The sequence below is a fragment of the Felis catus genome, chromosome A2 (assembly GCF_018350175.1).
Source record: "Felis catus isolate Fca126 chromosome A2, F.catus_Fca126_mat1.0, whole genome shotgun sequence".
Taxonomy (NCBI): Eukaryota; Metazoa; Chordata; class Mammalia; order Carnivora; family Felidae; genus Felis; species Felis catus.
This window is the reverse complement of record NC_058369.1, coordinates 12216583-12242292: the sequence shown is the minus strand read 5'-3', so window position 1 is coordinate 12242292 and position 25710 is coordinate 12216583. Positions and strand designations below refer to the sequence as shown.

The 25710-nt window shown below is 51.2% G+C and overlaps 1 protein-coding gene across 16 annotated transcripts in view; it reads left to right on the top strand.

Moving 5' to 3' along the window:
* Nucleotides 1–25710, top strand: part of EPS15L1 (epidermal growth factor receptor pathway substrate 15 like 1) — a 98409-nt gene that overhangs the window by 48783 nt on the left and 23916 nt on the right. For 12 of the 16 annotated variants that reach the window (XM_045047713.1, XM_023246812.2, XM_023246782.2 and 9 more), the window contains 11 exons: nucleotides 899–1055; nucleotides 1718–1803; nucleotides 2662–2734; nucleotides 8388–8549; nucleotides 9174–9371; nucleotides 11144–11308; nucleotides 16197–16320; nucleotides 17281–17331; nucleotides 17984–18120; nucleotides 22106–22166; nucleotides 23086–23168. In XM_045047713.1, coding sequence (XP_044903648.1) covers nucleotides 899–1055; nucleotides 1718–1803; nucleotides 2662–2734; nucleotides 8388–8549; nucleotides 9174–9371; nucleotides 11144–11308; nucleotides 16197–16320; nucleotides 17281–17331; nucleotides 17984–18120; nucleotides 22106–22166; nucleotides 23086–23168 — 1297 coding nt within the window. Of the gene's footprint in view, nucleotides 1–898; nucleotides 1056–1717; nucleotides 1804–2661; nucleotides 2735–8387; nucleotides 8550–9173; nucleotides 9372–11143; nucleotides 11309–16196; nucleotides 16321–17280; nucleotides 17332–17983; nucleotides 18121–22105; nucleotides 22167–23085; nucleotides 23268–25710 lie in introns of all 16 variants that reach the window. The other 4 variants (XM_045047700.1, XM_045047702.1, XM_023246793.2 and 1 more) reach the window with 2 other exon arrangements.

Sequence of the window (25710 nt, the reverse complement as noted above, 5' to 3'; positions counted from 1 at the left end):
GTGCTCCCCGTGGCCCTGTGCGTCAGTATTTGGGCCCGAGTCTGCTCACCACGCCCAGCTCCTTGGCTACGAGTTAGAGAGGTGTCACGAGGTCACGAATGCAGTGGGAAGTGAGACCGCCTGCGCAGTGGCCAGGGTGAGACAGTTTTGCAGATGCGGAGGCCTTGTCCTACTGCGTGAGGCTTTCCTTCCCGTAACGGCCAGCTCCTCCGTTACCGGGCTGGTTGTGAAGCTTCTCCCCCACCCCGGCTCCACGGGAGCTCCACGTGCCGCCCGTCTACCAGGATGCCCAAAGGCCACGTGAGCGGGGCCCCTTAGCAGCGAGGAGCCGTCCGGTGCAGCACGGCCGCGGGTGGCCGTCCAGGCCCTAGCTCCTCGTGACGACGACCCAAAATGCTGCTGCTGTCATCCCCGTTGAAAACCAGCAGCTCAGGCTGCTCAGATAACCCAGGGCTGCGGGAACTTGCTGAAGATCCAAGGGTGCACGCTCGGGCCCAGCTTTCACTTCCACCAGAGCGGCTCCGTACCGGACCCTCACTGTCTTCCGCACACACGCCATAAAGAGCCGGTTGCATTTCTGGTAATTGTTGATGAGGCCTTCCCAAAGGCCCAGCACCTCGGACTGTGGGGTGGGGTTCGGTGGTTCTGCAGCCAGGTGGGGCCCCCCTTCTTGTGCTGACGGCCCCTCCTTAACCAGCCGTAGGGCCGGATGCCTGGGTGGCCAGTGGCGGGACTGCGGTCCTCGAGAGGGATGGTCAACAGAAAAGGAGTCGCTGCTGTGCCCCTCTGTTTGTGTTGTCACTGTTCGTTTTTTAAATGGAGGGGTTCTGTGATTTGTACTTCCCAGGCGGGGCTGAATTCTTGTCTGATGTCTAATTAGCATCCCACCTTCTCCCAGGGCCCTGGCTGATACGAGGCAAACGGGGAAGTTAAGTAAAGACCAATTCGCATTAGCTATGTACTTCATTCAGCAGAAGGTCAGTAAAGGCATCGACCCCCCTCAGGTCCTCTCACCGGACATGATCCCACCCTCGGAGAGAGGCACTCCCATCCAGGTGAGTACCGCTGGCCACATCCCTGTCATGCTCCTGTGGCTTCCTGCAGCCTGCCACCAGGTGGCGGCAGTGACCCATGTGAGCAGGCCAGTGCCCTGCTGTTGTAGCCTGCCTTCTCATGGCCCCGGCCTTCACCAGGGGCTGGGGGTGGGGCTGGGCCACTGGGATAGTTTTCCAGCTGGTTCTGGCACTTTTGCTACTTGCCCTAGTGAATTGGAGATTGTATCCCTCATACTAGCACCTGCTGGGTGGTGAGGTCAGCTTGTCAAAAAAAAAATTTTTTTTTAAGTTTTATTTTTAAGTAATCTCTACATCCAGTGCAGGGCTTGAACTCACAGCCCCGAGATCAAGAGTCACAGGCTACATCGACTGAGGGAGGCAGGCAACCCTCAGCTTGTCCATTTTTTTTTTTTAATTTTTTAATGTTTATTTATTTTTGAGATGGAGACAGCATGAGTGGGGGAGGGGCAGAGAAAGAGGGAGACACAGAATCCAAAACAGGCTCCAGGCTCTGAGCTGTCAGCACAGAGCCCGACGCGGGGCTCGAACCCACAAACCGTGAGATCATGACCTGAGCCGAAGTCGGACGCTTCACCGACTGAGCCACCCAGGCGCCCCATCAGCTTGTCAAGTTTTAACCCTGTGTCTGAATTTGGTTCCAGGATGGTTCAAGTTCTCTTGGATCAGGGGAATTCACTGGTGTGAAGGAACTTGATGATATCAGTCAAGAGATTGCCCAGTTACAGAGGTGTGTTAAAGCTCCTTCCCCTCGGAATCTGGCCCTTACACAGGCCCTATCCCAGCTTGTTACCACAAGTACCACAGGCTTGGGAGGCACACAGGTCGGCCGTCAACAAGTTCATGCAGCAGAAGCGAAGCAGGGCACATTCCCCCGAGTTCCTGAATTGACTTAATGAGCTCGAGTGATGACATCCTCAGTTGGAGTCAGTCTGGGCTGTGGAATCTCAGGCAGGTTGTTGCTCGGTAGCCATAGGCCCTGCCCCCTGCCCTTAGGATGGGCCTTGTTCCCCCTCAGCACGTAGAACGGCTGAGCCTCCGAGGGCAAGTTAATGGCTTAGGACCGACAGCTAAACTGAGGGAGCCTTCGTGTCCAGGTCTCTGGCTCCTCTCTGTGCCTGCTGCCTCAGTCTCCCCACCTGTAAACAAGGGCTTTGGATGGGGTGTCTGTCCTCTCAAATCTGGCATAAAGAGATGCTTCCTCTTCAAAGCAGCATTCTCCCACCAGTTAGTTCTAGGAGAGGGAGGAGGGCCCAGGAAGCACCTGGCCCTCCATGGGCACAGTCAGCAGGGAGCGTTGAACCCTCCTCACCCCGGACACCACTCTGACTTCCTTTTCCCTCTGCTTGAGGGGCTCTAGTGGTCTCGTTGGGAGCAGTGCCTCATCGTAGCCATGGACTCGCTGATGGGGGAGGGGATGATGTAGAGGGCACGATCCCTGAGGGTCATTCCTAGGGACCAGCTGAGCTGGGTTCCGTGGGTATGGACGGAATTGGCTGTTGAGAAGTCGGCGTGGAGAGAATGCACCATGGCTGTAGTCCTGCTATCACTCATCTGTGCTTTTCCTGAATTCTTTTTCCGTGCCCAGAGAGAAATACTCCCTGGAACAGGACATTAGGGAAAAGGAAGAGGCAATCAGACAGAAAACCAACGAAGTACAGGTAAGAACAGCCTCACCCTGGGCAGATGGTCTTGTCCTGTGCAGGGCCTGCCGGTCAGTGGGGGCGGGGCAAGGGGAAGGTAGCCCTGCCCTTGCACTTCTGAGTGAGGTTTCTACCTTTCTTATAACCATAGACAGGGGTTTCTTTCTTCTTTTCTTTTCTTTTTTCTTTTCTTTTCTTTTCTTTTCTTTTCTTTTCTTTTCTTTTCTTTTCTTTTTTCTTTCTCTCTCTCTCTCTCTCTTTCTCTCTCTGTCTCTCTTTTCCATTGAGCTACATAATTCACATAACATAAAATTTGCTACTTTAGAACAAGTAGTTCATTGGTTTTTTGCATGTTTGGTGTGATCCTTAGCTGTCCCCTCTGTCTAGTTCCAGAACATTTCCATCACCCCCAAAGAAACCCCATGACGTGTAGTCCTCACACTCCATTGCCACTGCCCTCCCCACTCCCCACCCCGGCAACTACTGATCTGCTTTGTGTCTCCATGGACATTCCTGCTCTGGACGTTCAACGTGAGGCCTTTTGTGTCTGGCTTTTTTCACTCGAATCTCAGTTTCTGAGGCTCAGACAGTGGCTGCTAACCTGTTCTCGGACAGTCCCGCCTCCTGGAGCGTCTCCTAGCAGGTGGTGGTGACACAGAGACTGGGGGCCTGGCTGCCTGGGCTCAGACCCAGTTCTCTGTAGCTGTGTGACCTTGGGCAAGTTACTGAACATCTCCGGGTCTTGTACTGCATTGGTTACGAGAGTTCTGCTTTCCTGAGTTGTGGGGCTGGGAAGCAAAGTCTGGCACCTGCTCAGGGCTCACTTGGGCCGCTTCCTGCTCTTCTCCATCATTTGAGCAGAGGGCAGTCTGCATCAGGAGCAAAGCCATCAGCACTGGGCAGCTACACTGTTGAAGAGACCTGGTCCCCACGGTCTCCAGTCTGGGTGGATAGAGAAAGCCCTGCCACTGTGGGGACACTAGAGGTGGCTGTGGCGCCCTGTGGGTGAGGCCGAGTCATGCCGCAGGGACCGGCGTCCTCTGCTCGAGGACTCTGAGTGTTCTGAGCTCCGAGCTGTGGCCGGAGAGGAGCCTGGCGAGGTGGTCAGGACCCCAGCTCCGCCGTGTCTCACCTGAGTGACCTGGGCAGGTAGCTCGGCCTCCTGGCCTGCATCACCTCAGCTGGCCACGAGGCTCAGCGCGCGGGCTGCTCACGGAGCCGAGAGCAGGGGCTGGCTGCCGGGTGCGCTGCGAGAGTGGCCGGTTCTCTCTGGACCACCTCCTAGGGCGTGAACCGGAGCCGGGGGAAGTAAGTACCATCTGACTCACTTGGGCTCTCAGGGTGCTGGAGGACGCGTTCCGTCGATCTGTGGGAAATGCCGTCCGTCCTAGCTGTGGTCTGCGGGTGAGGTGGGGTGGGTGTGCCCACCCTGTCTCAGGACACTCATCAGTGCCTGCCGTGCAGTATCCAGACCCTTCTTTTCTGGCTTCTCACTCTGTGCACGTTGGCCGTGAGGACTAGGCCGTAGGTGGTCTCCTGGAATGTTTTGGATTGGAAAGCAGGGACTGGCCTGCCTCTGACATGAAGGGTTTTTTGCTCAAATGAGCTTCTTCAGCTACAAGACCACCTTGTAAGCAAAGTGACTTTATTTCTCTGAATGTATGTACTTTCATCCTGTCATTTTATTCTCCCTCACATCTCTGATTTCCGCCCGTGTCCTAGAACTGCTCCCCCAGACGTAGAGCCCACGCCCCGCTTCCATCATCTGTGTCACCTCACTCCATCTTTTTAGTCCTCTGGTGGAGCCGGCCTCGTCTTCCCTCCCGCCCGGGCCTGGGTGACACGGACGTGTGGCTGGTTCTGCCTTCCTATCGCGTCCGGGTTGCCATGAACATGCTTTGGTTTTTTATTCTGGTCCCTGAGGATCCTGGTGCTATAATGTCCTGTCGCCACCAAGGAAACCATCATGAGGTCTCTGGCGCCTGCTCCAGGTGATCTGAGGAAGAAGTCGGGCCTGTGCAGAGACTGGTTCTGACATCCGGAGGCGCTGTCCTCTGTGGTCTGTGGCAGGTGCGGCCAGGCTGCCTGGAGCCCTGGCTGGTGGGCTCCTGCAGCCTTCGAGGTGCCGGGGTCCTTGTGTGCCCCGACAGCCCCCCAGAGCTGGGAGGGAGCCCTAAGCCAGCCAGACTGGCTGTTCTGCGGGGGCGTCGTCTGTAAGCAGGCCGGGCTGGGGCCCTGCTGTAGTGCTTGATGGCACAGACAGAACACTACGTATTTTTTGAAAGTTCCCCTGTGAAAACCAGGTTTGGTTGGGGTTCCTGCCACCTGTCCCCAGATGGGTCTGGCCGTGCCGGCTAGCACAGTCTGTGGGTCAGGGCCCCTCATGGAGTGCGAGTCCTTTGTCCTCAGGCTATAAGCAGCAGAAGCTTCAGCCCCCACAGCTCTGTTCCCATTGTGCCCTTTCCCTGTCCTCCTGGAGTCTTTTACCTCTATTTCCATCGCTGTCCTTCTGGTGAGCACCCGTAGTGTCTGCCTGGTTTTTCCTTCCTTCCCTCCTTCCTTCTTTCCTTCCTTCTGCCAAAATCAAGAGCTGGACGCTTAACTGACTACGCCACCCAAGTGCCCCAAGCATCTTTTCATGTGCTTATTGGCCATCTGTGTACCTTTTGAATAGACATTTCTATTCAGACCCTTTGACCATTATTTATTTATTTATTTTTTTTGTCTTTTGATAGCTGAGTTGTAAGAGTTCTTTATATTTTCTGGGTAGAATTTCTTCATCAGATATGTGATTTGCAAAAATTGTGGGTTGTCTTTTTACTTTCTTGATAGTGTCCTTTGAAGCACAAAAGCTTTAAATTTTGGTGAAGTCCAGTTTATTCCTTTTTTTTTTTTCTGCTTTTGCTTTTAATGTCTTACTTAAGAACTCATTGTCAAATTCAGGGTCACAAAGATTTTACCCCATGTTTTCTTCTTTATTTTTATTTTTTATTTTTTTAAACGTTTATTTTTGAGAGAGAGAGAGTGCGAGCAGGAGAGGGGCAGAGAGAGAGGGAGACACAGAATCCAAAGCAGGCTCCAGGCTCTGAGCCATCAGCACAGAGCCGGATGTGGGGCTCGAACTCACGAATCAAGAGATGGTGACCTGAGCCGAAGTCGGACGCTTAACTGACTGAGCCATTCAGGTGCCCCTACCTTATGTTTTCTTCTAAGACTTTATTGTTTTACCTCCTACATTCAGATCTTTGGTCTGTTTTGAGCTAATTTTGGCATATGGTGTGAGGTAGGGATCCAACTTTATTCTTTTGCATGTGGAGATCCAGTTGTCCCAGCACCATTTGTTGAAGAAACTGTTCTTTCCCCGTTGAACAAATGCCTTGGCACCCTTGTCGACTATCACTTGGCCATCGATGTGTGGCTTTATTTCTGGACTCTCTGTTCTATCCCATTGTTCCACACGCATTTCTCTTTAGGTCAGTACTATGCTGTCTTGATGACTATAGCTTTGTATAGGCATATGTCATTTTATTGTGCTTTACAGATTCTGTGTGTTTTGTTTTGTTTTTGTTTTACAAATTGAAGGTTTGTGGCAACTCTCCGTCAAGTGAATTTATCGGCACCATTTTCCCAGTAGCATTTGCTCACTTTGTGTCTCTGTGTCCCATTTTGGTAATTCTCGCAATCTTTCAATGTTTTTCGTTATTATTATATTTGTTATGGTGATCTGTGTTCAGAGATTACGACTCCCTGAAAGCTCAGGTGATGATTAGCATTTTTTAATAATAAAATATTTTTTAATTAAGGTGTGTACGTTGTTTTTTAGACATAACACTGTTGCACACTTAAACTGTGGTGTAGTGTAAACATAACTTTTGCATGCACTTGGGAACTCAAAAAGTCATTTGACTCACTCTTGCAACACGTGCTATATTGCAGTGATTTGGAACCAGACCCACAATATATCTGAGGTATGTCTGTAGTAAGTTTTGAAACTGAAAAGTAGAAGTTCTCCAACTTTTTTTCCTTCTCCTTCGAGATTGTTTTGGCGTTTCCAAATCCCTTGCATTTCCTTATGAATTTTGGCCTCAGCTTGTCCGTTTCTGTGCAGGAGCCAGCTGGGGATTCCAGGGGGGTTTGAATTAAGTCTGCAGGTTCTCTGGGTTATTTCTTGGTTCTCTTTGCTCAGACACCTCCCACATTCTGACCCCAGCTCCCATCCTGATCATGAGCTGGGTCTTCGTCCCCATTGGGCTCTTGGATTCCCCCTCCTTCGTTACAGAATGAGGCTCAGATTCCTTGATGTTTCAGGCCACCACAGCAGGCCTGGCCCTCTTCCCTGCTCTGTGTCCTCTTCCTCCGTCACTTGTTGTTCCCTCAGATGTGGCAAACCTGTGTCTGGGACTCCCTGCCCCCATCCTCTTCCCTTCCCCAGACTTGAACACTGAAGTTCCACTTCTTGAATTCGAGGTCAGGGGCAGGGAGACTGGGGAAGAGAGGGCCTAGCTCCGCAGCACAACTCAGAGGTGTGTTTTGGCTGTCTAGAGTGGCGAGAGCCATGACATTTTCGTCCTCAAGGCAGAGAGGAGGCCCTGTGCCTGCTTTGGGTTTTCTCCTAAAATGGCACCAGCAAAGCCCCAGCCGGCCCGGCCCTGGGGATCGGCCTCATCGTCTCTGTCCTCCCTTACCCACAGAGGTCCCCTCAAATCTTTCCCTTGCTTTGATTCTCACGGCCACCATCTCCTCGTGGCCCAGGTCCCCTCCCTGCTCCTTTTGTCGGTCTGTCAGAGATGTCGTCAGTTAGCTCCCACGAGGCCTTCCAGAAAGGTCGCGTGCGTGTTCTTTCCTTCCTGTTGGCACGAACGCCAGAATGCAGCGTACACATGTGCTTGGCCACGGGCTTCACGTCGTAACTCGAGTATGAGGTGCAGCTTCCTTTAGGGTACGAGCACGCCGTAAGTTGTGAGCCAGGCCCGCCTGGTGGGAATTTACTTGGTTCCCAGGTTTTGCTCCCACAGACTGCATGTTTTCACGTGCACCATACACCCCCAGGGTGCTCTTCCTAGGGGTGTCCTGGTCGGGTCTGAGGGTACCTTTACTGGTCGTCTGGGTAGATACTGCCGATTTGGAGCAACGTCAACAGTGGAGAATCATCCTGTCCCACGCTCATACTTGAACGTCCTGCGGGGGCTTCCTGCGTGGCCCTGCTTCCTTTTGCTGGAGCTGGAGCCCCACACCCGCTTCCCCACTTCCGTGCAGTGTCAGTCTGGTCTCCCTGTGCCCCCACCCCCCGCCCCGAGTCCACCCAGCAGCACCCGTACATTCTGTCGGTTCTGTTCCTCCCAGTTTGTTTGTGTTTGGGTGATGCCTCTCCCCTCCCCACCCCTGACCACATGTCACCGGATAGCTCTTCTTGGTGGGACCCAGCTACTCTCCCGGACCCTGGCCACTCTCAGGCCATCAGTAAATACTTGCCAAGGGGCTTAGTGAGAGGTCACGCCACGGCCGCCCACTGAGATGCACACATTTACAGCAAGTGTGCACAGGATGCCTGCCGACGGGCAGGGGCCGGTCTCGTAGGACATCCAGGGGGCTCTAGCCCAGGCTGAGACTGCTGTCTTGGACATGCTCCCCATCCCCCATGCTCAAGTACATTGACTGAACTCTTGCTTAGGAATTGCAAAATGACTTAGACCGGGAAACGAGCAGTTTGCAAGAGCTGGAAGCTCAGAAGCAGGACGCCCAAGACCGCCTCGACGAAATGGATCAGCAGAAGGCCAAGCTCCGAGACATGCTGAGCGACGTCAGGCAGAAGTGCCAGGACGAGACTCAGATGGTGAGTCTCACGCCCAGCATGGCGGGGGGGGGGGGGGGGGGGGGGGCTTCCTGTGGGCTCGCGACGACCTGCAAACACAAGGCTGAGGCGTCCTACTGGTTTAATCGAGTTGTGGACATATCATTTGAAAAAGTGTCCAGGCATCTGTGGCCTGACCTCAGTCTCCACCCACCAAGTCATACAGTGAACGCCTTGGTCCCCACTAACCTCACCCTGGCTGGTGCCTCACAGCACCCTGGGGCCAGCATGCTCCTCCTCCGCCCCTGCGACCGTCTGGTGTCTTCACTGCTCATTATAAACCGGGGAGGCTACAAGCTCAGCAGATTGAAAGCCCTCATCCCCTCCTCTGAGGCCTTGCACGGGGATGTTTAGCCCCTGAGAGACAGGTAGACTGCCTTTGCTTATCCCAGGCCTCAAAACTGACTTACTCCAAAATTGGCTTTCTGTCAGTTCCATGGGCATTTGCACGTCTGCCTTGTTTCCTTCTGTTTTGCGAGTGGAGAGAGGGCCCTGGAAGGAAGCCCAGGTGTCCGGCCACCAGGCAGGAGTCTGCCTCACTGGGTCTGCTTGTTCCAATGATGTGAATTAAGACTCCTCCTTTTGTCATATTTCATCTCATTTCAGATTTCCTCATTGAAGACCCAAATCCAGTCTCAGGAATCTGACCTCAAGTCCCAGGAAGACGACCTGAACCGGGCCAAATCGGAGCTGAACCGATTGCAGCAGGAAGAAACCCAGCTGGAGCAGAGCATTCAGGCCGGGAAAGTTCAGCTGGAAACCATCATCAAGTCCCTGAAATCGACGCAGGACGAAATCAACCAGGTATCTCCCTGAGGGCGGGGCCTTGCCTCTGCTGGTGGCCGGGGGTCTTCTGGGGCCTTCTTGCGAGCGGAGCAGCTGCGGTGAGCTGTCACGTTGGGGTGTGTGACCAGCCTGCACAGAGGCCGCTTGTTACCTTGGCTCTCACCCAGCCCGTTTATGTCAGGCTCTTTTCTTAGAAGCTGTCGTCCTGGCCTGGAGGTCAAGCACCCAGCGTCCCGCAGCGTGTGCTCCGGCATCACGTTGACTTTGGCCTGCGGGCTGTTTGCTGTGCCTCGCTGTCCTTCCACTTCCCCACCTGGGCGCACGTCCTCTTTGGGGAATGGGCAGGGTCTGTGTGAGGACTTCAGTGGTTCCTTTGGAGAGAGTCTTGGGTGTAGAAATGCCCTCCCCAGCACGGTTCTCAGACCAGCGAGAGGGACAGAGTCCGAGACATTTTCCAGCACCTCTCTGTCCCTGTGCCATCTGAGGACTGGCACATTGCTGAGGCCCCACCCTGTGATGAGCATCACCCCACGTGGGGCCCTGTTCCAGTTCTGCAGGCTGTCTGGGCACCCCATCTTTATCCCGCTTTGGTGTGAAGGCCCTGGGGCCTGCAGCCGCTGCTCGCCAGCAGAGGGCGGGCTTCCCTCCCGCTCCCCTGTATGTAACAGCCCAAGGCCTCCTTGCCGGCCCTTGGGTGTCCCATCGACAGACGGGCGTGATGCTTGCCCTTGGCACTACTACAGTGGCCAGCTGTGCTTCCTCTCTTGACCGACTCGATCCCTTGCTCTTTTTGCCAGGTTGCAGACAATAGTTGATCGCAAACACGTACGCGGGATTTCATTCCCTGTGTTGTGTTTCATTGTTTCTTAGATCTGAGATTATCTTAGGTCTTTTCCATCCGAGCAATTGGAGTTTGTGTAACATAGACAGGATCCAAGCCATGCGCGTATGTTAGTAATAACAGTAATAGTGATGTTCACTGCCATGTATTAATGCCCACCCTTCCAGATGCTACAGGAGGTGTTTTACCCATCGCTTCCTGTGGTCCTTTTTTTTAAAATTTTTTTTTTAACGTTTTATTTATTTTTGAGACAGAGAGAGACAGAGCATGAACGGGGGAGGGGCAGAGAGAGAGAGGGAGACACAGAATCGGAAGCAGGCTCCAGGCTCTGAGCCATCAGCCCAGAGCCCGACGTGGGGCTCGAACTCACGGACCGCGAGATCGTGACCTGAGCTGAAGTCGGCCGCTTAACCGACTGAGCCACCCAGGCGCCCCCCTGTGGTCCTTTTTGGAGAAGAGCTAACAGAGAGGTTAGGTCACTCGCCAGAGGTCACACAGTGTCTCACACAGGATGAGACAGTTAAGATAACATTCCTGGTCTGTCTGACTTCATGGATTGTCCTCCTTTCCCCGGCCTCACATCCCTGTCCAGGACAAGGAGCAGTGACAGGGTGATAAAACCCCATAAAGGAGAAATGTTTACTATCACTTGGAACAGATCGTGAATGTGGATTTTTACCAATTTCAGTTCTTTTCAGAATTGACAGATGTTTGTTTGAACACAGGCCCCTCTCAGGGGTCAGGGATATAAAGAGGCCTCAGGAGCAGCAACAAGGACCTCGTGGTTTACAAGTCGTGTCACTTGGGGTCCTCTACTGTGTAGGCGAGTAATTCAGTTCCCCATGTGAACGGAGTTGGACAATAGGGTTGGACGTTAGGAGAAAAAAAATATCTCTCCTGACACCTTTCCCCTAAACCCCATGTGATGTCAGCAATCTTTGTCGTGTAGGCAAGAAGCAAGCTGTCCCAGCTGCATGAAAGCCACCAAGAAGCCCACAGGACCCTGGAGCAGTATGACGAGGTGCTCGACGGGGCCCACGGTGCCAGCCTGACCAACTTAGCCGACCTGAGCGAAGCCATCTCCCTGACAGAGAGGGGCGGTTTTGGAGCCATGGTAAAGGTTGAATAAGCGTATTGCAGTCCTGGGATTAGGTCCCACGTTGGGATCAGAGAACGCCCTGCTTGCTGGATCCGGCACTCGGCAGCCTTGATTTTGTCCAAATGCAGGGTGTTTCTTGTTTTCGCTGCTGCTTTGCGTGTCCACACAGGCCCTGCAGCCCGGGGTACGTGGCTGTGCACCATCCTCGCTTCCCGGGCGAAGCCAAGGATAGGCCTGAATCCTTTGTAAGACCAGTTTTTAAAGATACTTGTCTTCGGTGAGCCAGCCACCCAAATTCAGAGGGCTTTCCCAAACTTAACCAAAAGTGGATCAGGCTCACACATGTGAAACCCTACATCCTACTAGTTGGGGGCGGAGGGCGGGGCATGGGAGAAATGTGTGTGTGTGTCCGTGTTCCCACAAGGAGCACCTTGAAAACCAAATGTATTTGTGAAGATCAAGACAAATGACAGCCCTTTGAGGCACTGCTGTTTGCCCTGTGAACTGGCCCCTCTCCTGCACTTTGGGGTGTGCTGAAAACCTGGGCTCTTATGACCCCAGGGGCCTTGATTAAGTCCCAGGGTGCTGTGGACTCGGGCTGCTGACATCCAGCCAGTGTCCCTTTTTCCCCATATCATCACGTCCCCTTTTTCCTGCCAGCGCCTGCCCTTGTGGCCGAGCCCCAGCGTGTGCCATTTCCGCTTTAGCTTGGCCGATGACAGCATCTTTGTGCTCCTGACAGAGCCGATGGGATGCTCTTGGTCTCGGTCGTTTCACTGTGCTCTGCTCCCAAAGCCTTTTGACCTCTCACCCCATGTTGCTGCCCCCTCGTCCGGGGCCACTCCTCTGAACTGTCTTGCTCCTGGCCCTGGGCTTCGTGGATTCCTTCTTCTTCCTGTAGTCACACAGCTTCTCTCTGTCTCTCTGTCTCTCTGTCTCTCTTTCTCAACTTGAGTCTTGGCTCTTCACGTTCATTTCTTGACCTGTTTCTTTCCTCAGTAGCCAAGTAGTCAGTCCTAAGAATTTATGGGGAAGCTTATACCTCCTTCCCCGAATCGCTTAGAAGATGCTGTTGGTGTCCTCATCTGTCTCCTGTCTTGGGCTCTCACTGCCTCCCTCTGCCGCTCACAGATTCCTTTTCCTCACGGAATTGTAAACGGGTGAATTCCGTATCTGCTCTTGAGCCCACCGTCAGCTTGATTGTCCGAGTTCAGACTACGACTGTCCACTCTTCGTTCGCTGGGTGAGACAGAACTGCCCGCTTGGCTGGCTGGCCGCTCAGTGTGTGCATTTCAGCTTCATGACCCTGATTTTACTTTTCCCGTCTGTCACTGGCCCCCTCGCACAGCTTTCCGCTTGCCCTCCTTCATCTTGGTTTGTGGAACAGCTTAAACCCTTTTGCACGTTCGAATAAGATTGGTTTCCTGGATAAAAAGTTGGCAGTTTGCAAGTGGCCAGTGATTTTCCCTCCCCCCGCCCCCCACAGATTTTTCATCTTTTCCTCATTTCTGTTCATCTTGTGAGCGGGGCAAAGTTTACATGATAGGCAATTCATTCTGGAATGTCGATGTCAGATATGTTACATAGCAACTTGCAACCGGTGTCTCAAAAACTATATTTATCTTGTTGTACAAATACAGTTTTTAAAGCATTTTTCGGTTTGTTTCCTTTTCTTAATAAACACTTCGAAGAGGGCTTTTTGTTTGCTCTTGAATGTTTCGAGACTGCTTCAGAGAGCAATTAGTTCTCTTTGAGGTGGGTGACAGTGAGGGGTTTAGTTCCCTGAGAATACTGTAACCAAAGAGGGGCATCCAGAAGTTTCTACGGCTGGGCAGGTCTACTGAAGTCACTAACTTTAGTTTTCAGCTCATACCGTGTTACTTTGTCCCAAAGACTGAGGCTTCTTAAAGCCAGATTTATTTCTTGTCTCTCATCCGACAATGATACTGGCCTCTGGCTCTTGAAGGCAGCACTCAACCAACCTATCTAGTAGGAAAAGGCAATAAATCATCCCCAACTTCAGCCTCGCCAAGACCTTATCATGAAAGATTGGTTTGTCATCTCATCCAGCCCCACTGGCGTGCTGGAACCATTTTTATTGACTTTCCAGAGCTGATTATTAAATAGGAATTTTGTAACCTGATTGTTTAACTTTTGGTGACTTGAATTCAGCCACAGTGGGAGTATTTGCACCATGGGAATTGACAGGACGAAGCTGCCAATCAGGGCCTTTTTTTTCCCCCCCCAGAGAGCTGGTTCATCAGCACACTACTGCCCAACCCCTAGCTAAAGGGAAGGAGAGTCACAGAAACTCCTTTCAGAGTTGTCACATCTGTTTCTTAAGAAGTGCAGAACTCAGGACTAGTTACTGAACTCCATGTTCAAGGTATTTTACCCTCTGCTAAGGGACCTGTCATTTACCCCAGTGCTCATCTGCTGCACCCGTGTCTCCCAAGTGGCAGGTGGCTCAGTTCTCATTGATAGGTGGTCAGTGGCTGGTGGAGTTTATGGCATCTCTGTACCAGGGGAAGCCTAATTTTCTGCTCTGAATCCGTGAAATGGACTCAGAACCACTGGTGGTTACCTCACGTATGTGAATCCTGCTGGGGTCTTTTTAGGCTTCTCCTTGGAAGGGGAGGGAGCGATTGCTACCTTAGGCAAATAATTGCACCTGAGAAAGAGATTACAGACCTGGCTTTCAGTTCAGGGGGCTCACAGCCAAAGCGTCTAGAGTCACAGCCTCTTCTCTGCCATTGTCCACTGTTAGTTGGCAGGCTTCCAAGTGATGATTAAAAACATCAAAAAAAAAAAACCCCAAAAAACACCAACTTGTAAATCAGTGCTAATTTCTAACTAAATAGAAGCTTTCGTTCTGAGACCAAGCTGCCATTCTTAATGTGCTACTGTACCCAGGACATCATCTCTCTTCTTCTGGGGTGAGATCCATTCCTTCCCCCAGGGTACAGCGTGAGAGGGTAATTTTCCGTCTTGGCTGCCCGGCTTCTTGAGATCAGGACACCCCATCCTATTTATCTGTGTGTGAGAGGCCCGTCGGACGTCTGTTGGGCGACTGCAGCTCGCGTGTTTGCACTGTGACGTCCTTACGGAGCCGCACGCTTCCGCAGTATTTGCGATACTTACTTGCCTAAGAACCCGCTTGGTCTTCCCGCCTTGGGGAGGGAGACCCAACCTATCCTACTAGATAGGTTGGAGGCTCCAGGTCATCTTCCCCAGGTAAGAAAAATCATCCCGCATTCATCAGAGGACAGGGGTGTTTGTCGTCCTTCAGGAGCCTGTGGCTTCCCATTGGCCCAGGGCCTCCGGGAGCCATCCCGCTTTCCGAAGTCAAGCAGCACAGAGTGCTGGGGGCCTTGTCTGGAATCTTCCTCTGGCACCTTTGACGTCATGGCCCTGTGACCGTTGTCTGTATTTTTACGGAAGCCCCAGCTCTTTAATCATTTGGCTTTGGTCAGTTGGAATAATGGATGTTTGCCAGCCCCACGGGTGCCGACACACCTGCCGGGTTCAGTGAGGATGTTGTGCTTTTTCATATCACAGTGAAACCTTCGTGTTTTCACTGAGGGTGTGTCTTCATTAACCAAAATACACTCACTGTTTCTAAACGGAGTGGGCCTTGTTCCCGTGTAGGTTGTACCCCCTCACCCCCCAACACACACACATCGGGGCCATTTTCCACTATAAAAAAGTGCTCTTCAAAAGCAAATCGTCTTTTCTTCCGGCTTAAACGTGCTTGTTTGTTTCTAGAAATAAGCACTTTAAAACAAAATGCAAAGTGTTATATATGCTCTAGTAGTTCCAACTGCATAAGCGGCTCATTTCCTCCCAAGATGCAAATAGCCAGCGTGTTTCTTGGTGTGGAGACAGCATTTTAAAACATGCCCACTTAGCTATACGTCCTGTGAGAAAAAGATGGTTGAGGGAGGCCACACTTTTGAATGAGGCCCAGGCTGTGGTTCTTGACTGGCTTGTTACGTTTTCCTTTGGCCACTTCCAAAGGTACCACTTTCTTCTGACTTTGTAATATCTTATTTTTGATTTCTAATTGTGATAAAACACACAGAACATAAAATCGTTCATCTTAACCATGCCTGCGTATATTCATGTGCAACTAGGCCCCAGAACGTTCTTCTGCTCATTAACCACTGACTCCCCAGTCCCTGGAACCCACTGTTCTTTCTGTCTCCGCAAACCTGACTCCTCTGGGGACCTCTTCTAAAGTGAGATCACACAGTCCTTGTCTTTTCGTGACTGGCTTGTTTCACTGAGCATCACGTCCTCAAGGCTAAACAATACTCCTGTGTATTTACCTACTGCATTCAGTGTATCTGTCCATCCATTGGTGGTGGTTTACATGACTGCCTTCCACTCAATGTTTAAATAAACTTTTAGTCCGCAAGAGTGGTGGATTTACAGAAAAACATAACAGGTGGTACAGAAAGTTCCCACATGCCCCACACTCCGCTCCCCCTGTCATTAACACCTTATCCTGTACATTTGTCACTGAATGAACTAGTGCTGACACGTTATGAAATGATGTCCATATCTCTTCAACGATTTTCTCAAAATGTTTATTCATTTTTGAGAGTGAGAATGGGGAGGGGCAGAGAGAGAAGGGGACAGAGGATCCGAAGAGGTCTCTGTGCTGAGTAGAGAGCCCAATGTGGGGCTCGAACTCACAAACGGTGAGATCATGATCTGAGCCAGAAGTCGGACGCTGAACCGACTGAGCCACCCAGGTGCCCCATTTCAATGATTTTTTTAGTCCTTCTCCGTAGGGTCCCACTGCTTAAAGGAGAAACTTGCAAGTTGGGTATGGAATTCTGTACTTTTCTTTAAATTTGAAATAATAAAGTTCCTGTCCTGTCTCTTCACAAAATTATAGGACGATCCTTTCAAAAATAAAGCCTTGTTATTTAGCAACAATGCCCAAGAATTGCATCCGGATCCTTTCCAGACCGAAGACCCCTTCAAATCCGACCCATTTAAAGGAGCTGATCCCTTCAAAGGTATCTCTCTCGGTGCCCACTTAGTCATTGAAGGGCTGTTTACTTTGTGCCTGTTAGAGTTGTCCAGTGACCAGAGTGGTTGGCCAGTAGCACCTTCTGGAATGGAGGGGGAAGGGAGTTCTTTGAGCCCCGTGGGTCACCAGAGTGTTGCACCTCGGCCTGGTCCACTGCGGAGCTGAGGTGTTAGAGTTGGGTGGGAAGAGCTGAGCTCCCAGCTTGCAGCGAGGTGCCCATGTTCACGGGCAGCTGGCTCCGCCCTCGACCTCTGCTCGCTTTGCTTCCCATCCTCCTGTCGGGGTGGTAAGTTCTCCCTCGCTGCCCTGGTGGGATGGATAAGATAACCAGAGGTAGTCGTGATCGTGAGACTCCCCAGTGAGCGACAAGTCCCCACATAAATCTAAGGTCTCGATGTGACACATTTGCCCAGAGCCCCACATGAGTCCAGAATAACTAAGAAGGCTTCTAGAGATACATGTTCTCGCTTTGGTCCTTCAGAGCAAGGTAGCATTTCCAGGAAGGCTACCTGTATGTCCCTGAGCAAATGTACAGAGAGGGCGAGGCGTGGAGAGGGCAGAGGGGAGTGCCTTTCCGGCATCACGTGTGGAATCGAAGCACCACAGGACCAAAGCGACACCGGGCGGCTCTGGAAGCTCAGATGTGTGGAGCTCGTCCTCACACTGGGGCTGGCCGTGGGTCGGGCCCTGTGTTGTCCTGGCTGGGGGAGGTGAGAGGGAGAATGAGGTACAAGAGCGTACCATGGCAGAGAGAGAGCGAGCAGTGAATTCTGGCTCGTTCCGCATTTCCCCCCGCTGCGGCCCCGTGTCGAGCAGCCAGTGGTGCCTCATTTCGTCCTGAACCCCCCAGCTGGGAACAGCCGCCTCGGCCAGTCGCTGCTCCTCCTTGGATATGCCAGGGTCATTTCTACAGTAGAGCTAAACATTCCTCTCTCCTCCAATCTAGGTGACCCGTTCCAGAATGACCCCTTCGCAGAACAACAGACCGCTTCAGCAGGTAAAAGCCTTTGTGGAAGAGGCTTTTTGGTTTTTCATGGACTGGTCCTCACCCTTATTTATCTACTTCTTTCCTTCTTTTTTTTTTTTTTTTTTTTGGTGAGGTGAAATTTGTAGAACACAAAACTCAACATTTTTAAAGTGACAATTCAGTGGCATTCGGTACATTCTTAATGTACAACCACCACCTGTGTGTAGTTCTAGAATGTTTCCATCCCCTAAAAGGAAACCTTATCCCCATGAGCAGTCACGCCCTCCTCCCCCAGCCCCAGGCAACCACCAATCTGCTGTCTATCTCTGGATTTACCTGTGTTTTCATTATTAAAGTCAGCTTTGTCGAGAGGTGTAATTTATACACAGCAAAATTCACCAATTTTAAGTGTATAATTAGATGAGTTTTGATAAATGAGTTTTGAGTTAGGTGAGAACATTTCCATCATCCCAGAAGGTTCTGTTCTGCCTCCTACCCCCCATCCCCGGGTCCCTAGCAATCACTGATCTGCTTTCTGTCATTATGGTTTTTACCTTTTCTAGAATTTCATATAAAGGGCATCAGTCAGGTACGCACTCTTTCATGTTTGGGTTCTTTCACTAAGCGCAATGTTGTTTATTCATGGAGCATGTTTTTCTTCACTTTCCAAAACACCTTCTAGATCCATTTGGAGGGGATCCTTTCAAAGAAAGCGACCCGTTCCGTGGCTCTGCACCTGACGACTTCTTTAAGAAACAGACAAAGAATGACCCATTTACCTCAGACCCGTTCACGAAAAACCCTTCCTTACCCTCAAAGGTGAGTGTCACCTGGGAGGCCTAGGTGCTGCCCGTGTGTGCCCTTGGCGCACACGAAAGTGGCCCTTCCTTATCCCCCGCCCACCCCCGGGCCGAGTCCGGGGCTCCAACATGCGGACTGAGCTTGCGAAGCCTGACACGTGTGCGCGTAGGCCGTGAGCGCCACACGGTTCTCCGGGAGCTGGGCCGCGGGCATGTCCTACTCCTGGAAGGTGAGGTGACTAGTCCCTGTGAGGCTTGTCCCATGAAGCAGGGGTCACGTTCAGAGGTGCACTGAGCCCGCGTCAGGATGGGTTGGGCCCCGAATAGCTCTCTTTTCTCTGTTCCTTCCTGTGCCCCTGTCACTTCAGCTCAGGCCCACTGGCTGGCTTCTCTGTTCTGTCGCCTGCCCCCACTGCGACCCCATCTCCCAACAAAAATGAAACAAAACAAAGCATCACACGTTCCACATGACCACCCTGCCATCTTCCTGGCAGCACTTAGTGTGTGAGGCACTCACGTGCCCCTCTCCACCCCCAGCATCTAGCGGACCGTGTGTTCTGCAGTGTTAGGCCCAACACACTGCATTAAATGGCTGTCAGCTAGGATTTGAAAAGCAAAACAGTGACTGATTGAACAGAGAATTCTCATGTCTAGGGGAGGGCGGCTTATAGCCTCCTTTCATGTTCTGGGCTATATCTCTTCCAAAGCCCTACACGTGCCCTGTCTGTCCCTCTAGACCCAGAGTTTCTTGAAGGCCAGGATTGGTTTGTAACGTTTCCGTCTGTGAGACCTGTCGCGGGGACCCCCTTTCATTCTTGGTATTGAGCTGTGTGTGATGTGTGTTCTCACTCTCTGTGGATCAATTTTGTTGAGCTTGTCCATCAACCAACTTTTGGTTATGTTAATTTCCCCTCCTGTTTGTTTCTATTTCACTGATTTCTGCTTTTTATTATTTCCTTCCTCCTCTTTTGGGTTAGTGCTTTGCTCTTCCATTTCTAACATCTGAAGATTCAACCTCAGGTCACTGATCTTAGACCGTTTTTTCTAATATAAATGTTTTCAAACTACACATTTTGCCCTGAGCACTGCTTAGCCACCTTCCACGCATTTTGATACGTTCTGTCTTTACTGCCTTTTGTTTGTGGTATGTTCTAGTTTCCCTTGCGATATCTCTGTTGAACCATGCGTTATTTAAAATACTGTTTTGTTTCCAGATACTTGGGTTTTTTTTTCTTTTACGTGTCTTATAGTATTGATTTCTAATTAAATATGCTCCTAGGGAACATGTTTTGTATTTTTTGCGGTCCTTTTAAATTTATTTATATTCATTTTATGGTTTGCATTGGTGTCCATACTGTATAATTGAGAAGAATGTTTATCTATGGTTGTCAGGTTCTATAAATGCGAATTACATCAGTGTGGTTGATAGTACTGTTCAGATCATTTGTGTCTTTACTGTTTTCTGTTTGTTTGTTTGTTTGTTTGTTTGTTTGTTTTATAGCTTTCCCAATTGCCAAGAGAGGAATGTTAAAAATCTGTGATTGTGGAATTGTCTATAGCCCCGTTAATTCGGTCAAGTTTTGCTTCATGTATTTTGAAGCTCTGTCTGGTGCCTACACATTTCTGCTGGTTGTATCACCGTGATGCAGTGACCCTTTTATCATTATAAAAGCTTTCTTTCTTCCTCTGGTAACACCTTTGTCTTGAGATCTGTTCTATCTATTAAAATAGTTGCCTCATCCTCCTTATGCTTACTCTTTGTACGCTATACCTTTTTTCATCCATTTACTTTCAGTAAATGGGTTTCTATATATGAAGGGTCTTTTAGAGCGAGCATGTAGTTGGGGCTGCTGGTCAATCCAGTCTGGAAATCTCTGCCTTCGAAATGGAGTATTTAGACCATTAACATTTAATTCAGTTATTGTTGTGGTTAGATTTGAGTCTATTTTATTATTTGCTTGTTCTTTATCCCCTTTGTTTTGTCACTCTATTCCCTTTCTGCCTTCTTCTATTTATTTATTTATTTATTTATTTATTTATTTATTTATTTATTTATTTGAGAGAGAGAGAACGCACTAGGGGAGAGGGGCAGAGGGAGAGAGAGACTCTTAAGCAGGCTCCATGCTCAGCTCACAGCCTGATGTGGGGCTCGATCCCACGACCCTGGGACCATGACCTGAGGTGAAATCAAGAGTCAGACACTCAACTGACTGAACCACCTGGACACCCCTCTGCCTTCTTTTAGACTATTTGAATATTTTCTAGAATTCCATTTTCTAGTATCTTTTGGCCTATTTTATCTATATCTATTTCTATTATTTTTTAGAGGTTGCTTTAGGGATTACCATATACACCCTTAACTTTTCATAGGCTCCTTGGAGTGAACGTTACATCACTTTATGTAAAACGTAGAAAACTTGCAGCCAAATTTTCTTGGGGGGATAACGATCCTGTCTAAAGGATAGATCCGTTTATCCACCTCCTCCCTAGCCAGCAGTGTCTCCTCTTATGTTACAGGTGTCCTACGAATATAATATGTCTAAATATGTCATAAAGCCTGGAAGACAGTCGTTTAAGTTTTGCCTTAATCCACTGTATGTATGTAAAAGAAATTTTAAAGAGGAAAACAGTGGTCTGTTTATTTTTGCCCATATATTTGCCATTTGCTCTTTATTCCTTCCTCCGGATCTGACGTTTCCTCCCATTATCCTTATCCTTAAGCCTGAAGAACTTGGTCTGGCACCTCTTCTAATACAGGTCTGCTTTGTTGTCATTCTTGAAGGGTATCGCTGCCTGAGCTAATAGTTTTTGCCCCTTTCAGCACTTTGAGGATATTGTTCCACTGCTTTCTGGCCTTCCTTGTCCTTGAGGAGAAGCCGTCAGTCTCAGGCACTTGTTCTCCCAAATGTACCATCCTGTTCTTCTCTGGCTGCTTTCTCCCTCTCTGTCTCTCTGTCTCTCTGTCTCTCTCTGCCTTTCAGTAGTTTGTGAAGCATATGTATGTGGTTTTCTTTGTATTTATGTTGTTTCGGGTTTGCTGAGGTTCATAAATCTCTAAATATCTTTTACTGGACTTTGCAAGGTTTTGGCTGTTACTTAAACATTTTCTTTGTCTCCCCTGTTCTCTTCTATCTTTGTGAGATTACAGTTACTTATATGTTAGAGCTTTTGCTGACGTCACCACAAGTCCCTGAGGCTCTGTTTTCTCATTCTTCTTTCTCTCTCTTTTTTTCTTGTAGATTGGATAATTTCTTCAGATCTGTCTTCTGTCTCACTTACTTTTTTCTCTATCTGTTGTGTAGCTGACCTAGTGAAGTTTTATTCTAGATAGTGTACATTTTTCAGTTTTAGAGTTTCCATTTGTTTCTTTGTGTGGTTGCTGTTTTTCTGCTAAGATCTACCCATTCCTCTGAAGAGTATTTTCCTTTACTTCACTGAGCACAGTTGTTACTGCTTTAAAGTCGTCCTCATCTAAGAATTCCAGCGTCTGGGGCGTCTTGGGATTGGTTCTATTGATTGTCTTTTCCCTTGAGAACTGGCCACATTTTTCTGGTTCTTTAGAAACGTATCCTGTGTATCATGAGTGCTCTTTCGTGGTGACTGGATACTGCTCTGTTCCTCCAGAGAGTCCGGATGGCGAGTTTTCTGTTGGGGTCTTAGCTTCGCAAAGCCCTCAGATCACAGCTGTCCAGACAGAAGATTCAACCTGGTTCTGTTCGTTCCTGCCCACCTTGAATTCTCGTCCAGAGTCTTCCTGCTTTGGTTCACTTCCTGAGCTTTCGGGCGGTTGCTTGTATTTACCCGTGTTTTGTATCTTGTCCAGAGTTTAGAGGCGTTATCTGCAGGAGGGTTTGGTCTGTGGGGATTTTACTCCACCAGGGTTTGGTACAAATCAGTTGATCCTCCTCGTGGCCAGCGCCAGATGTCAGGACAGCGTGTGGTTGAACGAATGGCCGGGTGAATGAGTGACCTGCTTTTCACTCTTCCTCTCTCCTTTCACTCAGCTCGACCCCTTTGAATCCAGTGAACCTTTTTCATCCTCCAGTGTCTCCTCAAAAGGATCAGGTGAGACCGATGGCTTATTTTCCTTCTGACCCTCCCCGCTGCCAGTGGAGGGAGCCCACCCGGTGATGGTTTTATTTCCAAAGCTGTGTGTCCTCAGAGTTTACGTCATTAGCCAGGGGCGCCCAGATCCTCGCCGGAAGCACTTGAGCCAAAGCCAGCTATACCTCCCCCCGCCCCCGCCACTGCTCATCTTTGTGGAAAGGGAGGTCGGCAGTAGGGGTGAAGTCGGTAATAACACCACTGTGACTGGTTGCTCTTTGCTCATTGCTCCTTACGGATCTCTGGTTTGTACCTTCGGATCTTTTTCCTAAAAGAATCCAAAGTTTGACCGAGGGTACTGGCTTCTGCATTGAGGGAGGGGAGCATTTGTGGACTCCCCCTGGTTCTGGGGAACAGTCCCTGCTTGGTCCTACTGCCTTGCCTAGCAGCTCGTGCTTGATGGTGAAAGAGTTCATTACCATAGGCGGGTGTGGGGGTTATCCAGGCAAATTGCCCCTCCAAAGGAGAAAGCTTGGCAAACTGCACGGACAGGCTCCCCACATACACGGCGTTGGTGGTGGGTCACTGCAGAACTGCACCCCCCTCCCTGACCGGGCTGTGGTTCCACACCTGTCACTCCTCTGCTGACCGTGAGCAGTGCTGGCTAGAAGTACAGATGGGGCAGAGTCCCTGTGGCTGTCCCCTAGGCGGCCGTCACAGCAAGAGACTTCCGGCCGAGCTAGACCAACCATGAGCCAGCGCAGGTGGGGCCAGGGAGGCCTTGTGGAGGGCCTGCGTCCGGGTGCACGGCCCTGGCCACCTCCTCAGGTGTCCCGCGCTGGGGGCCGTGGAATATGGAGAGGCAGCACCTGACCCTGACCCCAGGAGGTGTGTTCCCTGAGCGCCCTGTAACTCTGCGTCTGTTGGTGCCACTTTGCAGGTCCCTTTGGAACCTTAGACCCCTTTGGAAGTGGGTCCTTCAATAGTGCTGAGGGCTTTGCCGACTTCAGCCAGATGTCCAAGGTAAAGCCCCACCCACGGAGCACGTGTGCCTCTGCCAGTGTCTTTGTGCCTCTTGTCGTGGTCTTGTCGTGAGCAGCCAGGCATAATTATTAATACCACGTATGTATTTCCTCGGCACCTGTCAGACTCTGAAACGCATCCTCATGTGAGGCCGTGAGCCGGCAGGCAGGGTCTAGAAAATGCCTGTGGTTGTGATTGGCTCCATTTCCCTTCCTCTGAGTGAAACTGCCAGAGCCCTGAATCCCTCCACGAGGCCTACGTGTCGCGGGCTCCCCCCAGTCCTACTGGTGTCTGTTAGCTGCCAGATCTCAGGCAATAAAGTTGTGGCTGCACAGACCCAGAGAAGAGAAGGCATTAGGCACAGGGGACTCAGGAGGGTCACGGGTGCCAGGCCTGGTGTGCGTGCAGCTGAGACTGGAACTGTGGGCTGCAGGCTGGCAGGTGGGAGGGATCCAGAGAACGTGGGCCGGTTATGTAAGTGGGAGCTGCCTGTGAGAACCCGAGAAGGGTTTGGAAAGTGAGGGCTGGGTTTTGTGAACAAATACACAGGTTCAAGACAGATGACACTCCTGCACTTGTCGGGCTGGGCAGTAGTTACGTGCCACGGTCAGGCGAATATAGCCCCTGGTGGTGTCGGGGTCCTGTTGTGCGAGGGGCTGGGAGTTGTGGCTAGGAAGCTCTATCATTTATTTATTTATTTTGAGAGAGAATGCACAAACATGAGCGGAGGAGGGACAGGGAGAGAGGGAGAGAGGGAGAGAGGGAGAGAGAGAGAGAGAGAGAGAGAGAGAGAGAGAGAGAGAGAGAATCCCAAGCAGGCTCTATGCTTAGTGCAGAGCCCAGCGTGGGGGTCCGTCTCATGAACCATGAGATCGTGACCTGAGCCGAAATCAAGAGTCGGGTGCTTAACCCACTGAGCCACTCACCAACTGAGCGTTGCCCTGAGAATGCTAAATCTTTAATGTAGCAAAAAGTCAGTAGATCGTGTCCAAAATGGACAGATCAAGAAATAACAGTAGATGCCCACGATTATAGAGGTAAATCTCAGAAGAAACCGCCAAGAAGTCAAAAACGTCGGCCATGGTGAGTGGGAAAGGCAATGGTCCGAGGATCTGCAGATCTTCGTTATAACCTTTAGTGTCCCTTGGTTTTAAGTATGAGTACGTACTTCTCTGATAAGAATTTGGGAAAGCGGCATTAGGTGTGCCCCATGTGGGCCTCAGGGCCCCGTCCCGAGGACCCACTTGTGCTCTGCTGCTTGCTGATAGTCTCTGCAGGCAGGTGAGGGCCTCACAGCCCGCGGCCCCAGAGCCATGCTTCTTCACTCATTCCTGCAGTCTTCAGTATCCACCGGCTCCAGCCCAGGTGCCATCGCCGTGGTGTGTGTGGGGGCGAGTGGTGGCCACAAGCGGGAGCCCGTCCCCGTCCCTGGTCTTACCTCCTAGTGGGGAAGGCTCACAAGCCAGATGGTGGAGAGGGAGCTGGGGAGGGCATCTCGGAGCACGTGGGAGCCGAGCATCCGCAGCAAGGAGTCACTTGCTTCCTGCACGCTGCCCACCCCTGCTGGGCAGCCCCCCACCCCTCCCCCGCCCGTCCCCGCCGAGCCAGCCCAGGGGGCCTGCTGGCTCCACGTGCACTCAGCCTGAGGGACACACACTCGTCTGGGCACTGAGCGCTTGTGGTGAGCCAGTGTGTGATTGTGGCACACGGCTTCTGAGAAACCTTTGAGACTCCGTTCGGGTTTTCAGAGAAGCACATTGAGCGTACATCGTCAAGGTAGCAAACCCAGTTTCTGGCCAGAGAGAGGGTGTCTGCTTAGCCATCGGCTGTCACAGGAGGGAGCTTGGAGGTGCTGGTGTAGCTGCCTCTCGTTGCAGTGCCTGCGGGGAGCAAGCCTCTGTCCCTCGTGTGGGAACGCTGGGACTCGGACGGTCAGGATGCTGTCTGGGATTGGCCAGAAGGCCCCAGGACAGGAGATTTGCTCGGACGTTTGCCTATCACTTGGCGGCTGTTACACACGGCCCTCCCTGCTCCTGGAGTGGAGCTGTGCATCCTTCGCTTTCTCGTCCCTGCTTAGTAGGCAGGAAAATCACCTCTTGAAAGCAGAAAACTTGTGCCACACGGTGGCAGCAGTCCCCAAACGAAGGGGCCTGCATTGCATTCTCCAGCTGTCGGAGCGAGCCCTCTCCCTTTGGGAGGCTGGTCCCAAAGACAGAGGGAGTGAGCCGCCAGTGGCCAGAGCTGAGACAAGGACAAGGGCACAAGAGGTGCCCTTTTGAGAGGTGTCCTCATCGAGGCTGCATGGGCTGGCGGGGGCTGCGCAGGGCGGCCAGTCTGGATGGGCTCTGGGCTTCCCTCTCCTTGTCCTCGTGTCCCTTGATCAGGCCGCACACACACGTGCACTTGTGACTCCAGAGCTGGTGGCCCCTTCCTGTTGGAGGCACTGGCTGGACGGAGCTGGACGGGGCCGTGGAAAATTTGTCTCCAGTGCTCCTTTGTTTTGTTTCCACGCTCCCGTCACCTCCCAGTGTCCTGCCACTTG